The following is an 8,408-nucleotide window of genomic DNA, read 5'->3' on the forward strand; positions in this document are numbered from 1 at the left end:
CTGCCTTGAATGTCCGCTACATCCATGTACATGACTGTATGCACATGTTGGTGGTAATGACTATGAACAGTTAGCACTGCGTATTGCGTCTCTCTTTCACTCCTTCTCAGTCCTTCGTTCTCGTAGGTCCTCTAGTCTAGGCGAACGCATCTGTGACTGTGTCATGACGTCATGAATCCACACTCAGTACTACGAGTGTACGTTCCCTGCGCAGGTGCCTGGATTTCCTGCTAGGCAGCCAATCCCGATCTACTATGCGTTTCCGTCCACCAGTCCTCTTGAGGTTGCGTGCTGCATGCTGACACAATCCCCTTGATCTACATTGTACATTGTACAGTAGCAGTCAGTACTGTCGCTTGGCGACACCGAAAAATGGACAGGCTAGCGACAAGTACATGTACAGTCAGTATCGACTATACTAATATAATTATAATATAAAATAATAATAATAAAAAGTATAGTATAAGGTTGGCGGCTACAGCAATATAGCGGCTACAGTGATTAACTTCTCAAATTCATTTTCATTTGCCATAACTACATTGTAAGTTTACATACATGTAGTTATCGCGTATAGTAATTATCGTCTATAGTAATACATGTATATCGCCTATAGTGATCAAGTTCAATTTTCAAAAGACCTCTACAACATTATTTTTTACACATGTTGGTTTATCTAATACAACATTTTGCTTTGCATCAGTTAAAGAAATTGATGTGAAATCAAGTGGTGTCAGAGGCGAGCAGGAAGTTACTTCTTTGTGAAAAATTGCTCAGTGTTGTTTTGTGAGTTCTACTTGTAGTATGACTATTAGTTCACGGTCAAAAATACCTCCATCGTGAGGATATGCTGACGTATATTATGTAAGTCGTTATGTGTCTGGAGCATAGGGTCCGGCGGATTCTGCCGGCAGAAAAATTGGCAGAATTCGGTACTTTTCTGGTAAATTTTTTGGTATGTGGAAAAAAAATGGAGCAGAATTCGAGGAATTGCCCGCCGTAAGGTTTGTATGGTTCTGCCAATTTCACTGCTTTTCGAGCAGAATCTGCCACCTTTTCGAGCAGAATCCGCCGGTCCCTACCAGTGGAGCCTTGGCTGCATAGGCATGACAGGTAAGGGTGCATTTCTCAAAGTACAATGTAGAAGTATTGCCTACATGTATACTACTAGTAGTATACATGTACATGTACTAATTGTAGTGGTCAACGTCCCGTGTCCTGCACACTGCACTGGGCACAGACTGTCAGTCCCGACGTACATGTAGTCAAACCTACTGGATCATGATGAAGATAACCAAGCCATGCCACCACCATTGGCATTGGTTATCGCTGGTGAGGCAGAGTGCCAGACTTGCAAAGGACCCAGGCGGCAGACTAACTTGCCACCACTGGCACCAGATCAGCTGCAGACTCACTTTACAACTATTACTACTAGGCTAGAGGCGATAGGTACTGTACTACTGAGTACTGTATTACTTGGAGAGCGTGTTCTCGTAGGTCTCGTAGTAGTAGATCTACTCATGAGTCATGGTACTTGCACCCTGTATTTAGCTGTAAGTACAGTAACTGCACAAGCTAGACAGGCCCAAACTGGGGATTCCCCTATGCATTCCCCTTGTGCTAAGTGCTATTGCACAAGGAATGGTCATGTACAGTTCTACAGTACATGTACATTATACTCCAGTCCTAGTCCTACTGCTGGTATGGGTGAATGTCCTTCCTTGTACATGACACAATGTCTAACGTACTACACTGTGGCTACCACGGGATGTAGACTACACTTTTTTTTATCTTTTTACTACACACATACACACACACACACTTTCTCTCTCTCTTTCTCTCTCTCTCTCTCTTTCTCTCTCTCTCTCTCTCTCTCTCTCTCTCTCTCTCTCTCTCTCTCTCTCTCTCTCTCTCTCTCTCTCTCTCTCTCTCTCTCTCTCTCTCTCTCTCTCTCTCTCTCTCTCTCTCTCTCTCTCTCTCTCTCTCTCTCTCTCTCTCTCTCTCTCTCTCTCTCTCTCTCTCTCTCTCTCTCTCTCTCTCTCTCTCTCTCTCTCTCTCTCTCTCTCTCTCTCTCTCTCTCTCTCTCTCTCTCTCTCTCTCGCTCTCGCTCTCTCTCTCTCTCTCTCTCTCTCTCTCTCTCTCTCTCTCTCTCTCTCTCTCTCTCTCTCTCGCTCTCTCTCTCTCTCTCTCTCTCTCTCTCTCTCTCTCTCTCTCTCTCTCTCTTTCTCTCACTCTCTCTTACAAACACACACACACACACACATACTTCGATTTTGAAGTGCAGTTAAGTTCGCGTATAACGACACTCGGCGGGGTATCAGAAAGGGACACGGCATGCTAACATTCATGTACAGCCCATGATGCAGGCAATGATTCTATTAGGATACTGCTAGCGCCCACAAACAAGTAACACTAATCATCACAGAATGTTTTAGTAGCTAAAACTCTACATGTACACGCGATGTACGCGAACCCCGTGCCAAGTGGCACTTGCCTGCACTGAGTGTCTTCTTGAGATTGTTTTCTTTCCCTATGAAAGACTCTCGAGCAAGCAAACACCTGATCCCGGCACTCAGTGTCAATTCGGCGTTTTCAACTAGCCCCTGTGTGACTTTCAAAATGTCAGGTCTAGGATAGTTTCGCGATTTTAATCGAGTTTGGAAGGTGTTATTAACTTAGTTGTCTCTAAAGACGTGTAGAGTGTTTGATTATGCTTCTCCATGCACTGTTGTTGCTCGCATCTAGCCGTGAAGGGACACAGCCACGCAATAGTGTACCCGTGATACATGTACAATCAAGCACACGTTGAGGATAGATGCATCGGTTGTGTGGTTGTATGGTTGTGTGCTAGTATCCAAGTGAAATTACTAAAATTTCCCTAAACGAGCACTACATAATGCAGTGCTCTCGGAATGCAGTGCTCTCGGAGCATAAACTAATTTCATTAACCTACTCAAGCTCAACTGATGAGGGGTGGATTCTCCGAAACTCTGTGTATTGAAGAGGGAGTGGTGCTTTCTTGCAGGTTTGCCCAGTGGAAGGTTCGACGGGCTTCTCGTGTGCTCCAGACGCAGTCATGAGTCAGTCAAGTCAGTCAGCAGGAAGCACGAGCTCCGACGTTCGGAGCAGACACTTTCTTCGCTAATCACCGCCGATGTGGCAATATTCTTTCCCTAAACGTGTATCCTTATTTCTGCTACTGAAGTAAGTGGTAAACCTTTCTTAACCGCTCCAATTTTATTCTGTCTCCCGTATGCATAGGTTCCTTATTGGCCATGGGCCATCGTGGAACTTTAGAATAATAAAATAGCTTCTAACTTGACCGCGAAAGCCTACGCGACTGCATCAGTCTCCCTTCCCGGCATCACAAGCCAATGCAGGAAGAGTACTATTACTAGTCTAGGGGGAGAGAGAGAGAGAGAGAGAGAGAGAGAGAGAGAGAGAGAGAGAGAGAGAGAGAGAGAGAGAGAGAGAGAGAGAGAGAGAGAAAGAGAGAGAGAGAGAACTGTTGACCGCTATCTCCCACTTCTATAAACTGCCCCTCCCAATTTCCCCAGCCAGTGCATTGACCGATACACTTCCTACACTGACGGCATACCAATCCCTTGACGGTTCTCAATTGCTGTGCCTGCGTCTTTCCTTTGTTTCCTTAGATATACCCTTGCTTTGCTCTTTCCCAAACACATGGAATGTATTTGAGAAAGAGATCACCTCCACAGGCCTAGAGCCTCGGGGTCATCAGCTAGATACAATAAAATAATACAAATAGAAATAAAATGCAAAAGGAGAGAGAGAGAGAGAGAGAGAGAGAGAGAGAGAGAGAGAGAGAGAGAGAGAGAGAACCGCGACAAAAGTTCCTTCAACTCTCCTATAGCGAACTTCCCTGGCAGGTTACCCTATACATGACATTGCACATGTAGTACTAAGCCCACACATTCTACACACACGGCGTATAGTGGTTTCTGAGACCAGAGAACATTTGGACAGGCCCTCAGCCGTACTTAACGTTATCATTCCGAGTTACTAAACGTATCATTACAAGTTCGTTGGTAGGAACATAGGCATGTTGTTGATGTGATGCAAACGAAACTTCAACATGTTTCAAGAATGCACGCGCACACGGATAACAATGAGTGCTGCAGATGGCAACGTAAATGAGTATTCTCAATGCACAGGCTGATGCTGGTGTCTTTTAACCAGCGCAAATGCAATCATTTAGAGAAGCTTATCTCTACTTCCTTGAAGTATAATTAATTTTGATATTATCAATTTACAAAATACTGCTTCCGGAGAGCAAGATAAGCTGCACTGGCGAACATAAAATCAATACAGAGAAAGAGCAATGTAGTATCCTGCATGACTACCGCTTCACGCAACCAACATGATCACTTGATCAGACTAGTTTGAGCACAGACATGCTGCAAAGAAAATCTGTGGTTCAGCAGTACAGATTGTGCTAATATAGCTGGGTAGCGAGAAGATCGATAGGATGGATACAGCTTTTTCTTCGCCTCCAGCATATTAAGAAAGCTAACTCAAGCGTGATCATCTAACGTTATTGGCTAAAATCAAGTGGTAATATGTTCCATGATCAAGAATAATGCATGAAACCTACCCTTTCTGAGGAGAATGCATGAAACATATTATAAGTACAGTGAAAGGTGTCTAAGACGACCGCTCAAGGGACCTTCAAAATGTGGTCTCTGTTACCAGGTGGTCTCCATATCAAGGGTCATTTGACTGCATGGAAATAGTATCCTTTGATCCTGGCTTTAGTGGTCGTCTAGGACAGGTGGTCGCATTGTCCAAGCGGTCGCCTTGAGAGGTTGTACTGTAGTAGGATCCTGCACGTTCGGGCTACTAATAAATGCAGTGTCACTGAAATCACTGATATCTACACAGCGGCTTGATGGTAAGGCATTGCTGGTCTATAGTACATGCCCATGGTCCAAGTCCTGCTGGTGACAGGCCATGGTTTTCTCAGACTTGTCCCCTTGTCAACTCTCGCCACTTACGAATATTACTAAATCATTGTCTTGCTCATCAAAGGAGGTCGTTACCATCTGCTGGCGTGTCATTATACCCTGCAGCTAGTTACACTATTCGAAAGTATCTCTGCCAAAGGGCCATGCCACTTCAAACAGGAACCGCACCGTTGCATTGCAGTGCCAGTGCTGGGAAAGTGTCGTCTGCCAGGCAGTAGAGAGCTCTCGTGAAAGCACACAAGTGCATGGCATGATGTGCTTGACTTGCGGACCAAGAGCAGGGCGTCACCAAGGTTTGAGCTGGACTGCCAGAAGGTGATCACTATGGTCGTCAAGCAACCTATGCAGGGCACACTGTGATAATTATATCCAGAGAAGAAAGGAAACAGAGAGAGAGAGAGAGAGAGAGAGAGAGAGAGAGAGAGAGAGAGAGAGAGAGAGAGAGAGAGAGAGAGAGAGAGAGAGAGAGAGAGAGAGAGAGAGAGAGAGAGAGAGAGAGAGAGAGAGAGAGAGAGAGAGAGAGAGAGAGAGAGAGAGAGAGAGAGAGAGAGAGAGAGAGAGAGAGAGAGAGAGAGAGAGAGAGAGGGGAATGAGCAAGGAGACAAACAGACAGACCGAGAGCGGAATCCGCGCAGTGACAAGCTTTTCACTGCTCTCTTCTACCCATTCTACACAGCAGGCCCCATGGGTTAGCAGTCCCTTACTTCAAAATAGGTAGAATTTCAAGGCAATGTTATTGTCCGATTTTGACCAAATACATTTTCTAGTACACAATTGGTTCCACTTTCCAATTTGCCAGCAACAATATCTCAGGGTATCATACGATGATCCCTTACTTCCAATGAATTGAAGTTGGTCATATAAACGGTTTCTATCCATGCTGATCATGAGGTAATAGCCGTATTGGCAGTGGTGGCACGACAACGACCATCTGTCGACTATAGAAGCTGGATAGCAGATGAGTGCACCGAGTCATTATTCTAATGTTGCAACATGTCTTGCATCGCACTACTCACATGGAAGTGGACTGGGCGATGAATCCCGGCTCTGGACATAGATGTCGGGTACACCAGGAAACGCAGACCTGCTGTTTGCAGAGGCAGGTGCTGCTGCTGCTGCTGCTACTGCCCTACTGGATGCTGGAGCTGCAGAGACAGCAGAAACAAACCGCCACTGGTACTCCCAACTCGGCACCGTATTTTCCGTAGTAAAAGGTGCACTTCAAATACCAACAGCAATTCACACCAAAAATCAGTGTGGGTTATACTACAATGGTCAAATTATCAGTGATAAATAGGGAATTATCAGTGATAAATAGGGAATTATCAGTGATAAATAGGGAATTATCAGTGATAAATAGGGAATTATCAGTGATAAATAGGGAATTATCAGTGATAAATTGGGAATTATCAGTGATAAATTGGGAATTATCAGTGATAAATTGGGAATTATCAGTGATAAATTGGGAATTATCAGTGATAAATAGGGAATTATCAGTGATAAATTGGGAATTATCAGTGATAAATTGGGAATTATCAGTGATAAATTGGGAATTATCAGTGATAAATTGGGAATTATCAGTGATAAAATAGGGAATTATCAGTGACGAGAGAGCTTGGAAGCTCAGGGCCCTACGCTATGCTTTTTTGCCTTGATGACCTAGACAAAAAAAGCAAAGGGATGTTATAAATTCTTTAAAAAATTCTTTTTTTTAATACATAACCTGGGATTCGAACCCGCACTATCGCGCCCTGCATGCATCCCCCGATACACTTCGCATACATACTAATTCTTCCACGTTGCTTCACATTATGATCTTGCATTTGAAAGCCCTAATTATAATAACTGCTAATTCTTCATCCAGATTTGTTTCTCTTTGCCTCCAGTAATGTGTAATATTTATTTATTTTTGCTTTGTTTTTGTTTACAGCCATGGCTGGCTACCGCCCCCCTCCCTCCATATTGGCCTATATTCTCTGGCCACGGGAAGGTGAAATAAATAAATAAATAAATAATAAATAAATTTAAATATGCATTGTGGCCAGCCGTCTTTGATGGTACGGTAAGGTAGGGACAGGTACGGGACAGGTACGATCGAGGGTAATACGACACCGTCTCCCGTACCGTACCATCAAACACAGCTGGCCACATACAGCTGCCCGCAATATTCAAATAGAGCTTTCAAACGCAAGATCATAACGTGAAGCAACTTGGAAGAATGGGTATGAATGCGAAGTGTATGGCCCTACTATGGGGGAATGCATGTAGGGCGATAGTTCGGGTTCGAATCCCAGGATATGCCTGAAAAAATAGGAGAATTGAAAAATGTATAACATCCCTATGATGTTTTGCCGTCAGATACGGGATAGCGCCAGGCGTGACACAAACAAACAAACACACAAACACACAAATACCAAATTAAAGCTGTGTGGACCCTGGCTAGCGCCAGACGTTACCGAAGTAACGTCTTCTGCATAGCTACGGGAATAAATAGGGAATTATCAGTGATAAATAGGGAAATTTAGATGTCTGTATGTCGTGACAAAATATCTGGGTGCGGCTTATACTCAAGTGCGGTTTATACTCCGAAAACTATGGTATGTCTTGATCAGCATGTGTATATAAATGTTGGGATATTAGCTACCGTATTTTCCGGACAATAGTGCGCACTTTAGATGTGCTATTATAGGCCCTAAATCGCAGGTGCGCACTATGCTCCGAATATGAAATGTATGTACTTCAATGAAGATTGAAGTGCGCACCCCCAAAAAAGACTGGGGGTGCGCGTTATACAAAGGTGCGCACTATACTCCGGAAAATACGGTATGCGTAGTGTAACTTAGCTATGGCAAGAACCTGATCCTGCAGGGAAGGTGGGCGGGGAGGGAGGGGGGGGGGGGGGGTAACGGTGGTGACGAAAACAATGACAAACTTGCACAAGCTTCAGAGACGCTGGACCTCCCTAGCATACCAATCACACATGCCATAGTATGGGAATAGAACTATGCCACGGTGCACTCGTCTAGGCTACAAATAAACTTACTTCCACTGCTTCTGAAAGCTCTGCATTGCGCTATTCGAGTGATTTAACCTCGGGTACACAGTACTTCGGCTAAACTATACAGATTCATAGGCACTTGGAAACAGGACTGCTACACTGAAGTTCCTCTGTATGGTACAGTCTAAGTACGGTGCTGCTCAATGAAATCTTGTGGTTCAAGTTTGCGCCCTGCACCATTTCACAGCCTCGTGTTCGCACGTCTATGGCTTGCCAACGCCCGGTGCGTACTGGAGTGACTTGATCGCATTTCATTGAGCAGTACCTGTTACTGTACAACTCACCGCTTGTCGGTAGAAGACCATTCAGACCGGTCCACAGCGGTTCATAGTTCATCTCCTTGACAACCGACAGCAGCTGGCGGAAGG

At 44.6% G+C, this 8,408-nt stretch overlaps 1 protein-coding gene across 1 annotated transcript in view; it reads right to left on the bottom strand.

The window, feature by feature from the left end:
- Positions 1-4,021: 4,021 nt before the first annotated feature.
- Positions 4,022-8,408, bottom strand: part of LOC135823398 (uncharacterized) — a gene marked incomplete at its 5' end in the record, with an annotated part of 29,833 nt that continues 25,446 nt past the window's right edge. The window contains 3 exon segments of the mRNA XM_065336245.1: positions 4,022-5,336; positions 5,999-6,127; positions 8,325-8,408. The exon segment at positions 8,325-8,408 is cut by the window's right edge and continues 204 nt beyond it. Coding sequence (XP_065192317.1) covers positions 5,323-5,336; positions 5,999-6,127; positions 8,325-8,408 — 227 coding nt within the window. The 3' untranslated portion in view covers positions 4,022-5,322.

The sequence above is a fragment of the Sycon ciliatum genome, chromosome 8, assembly GCF_964019385.1.
Source record: "Sycon ciliatum chromosome 8, ocSycCili1.1, whole genome shotgun sequence".
Lineage (NCBI taxonomy): Eukaryota > Metazoa > Porifera > Calcarea > Leucosolenida > Sycettidae > Sycon > Sycon ciliatum.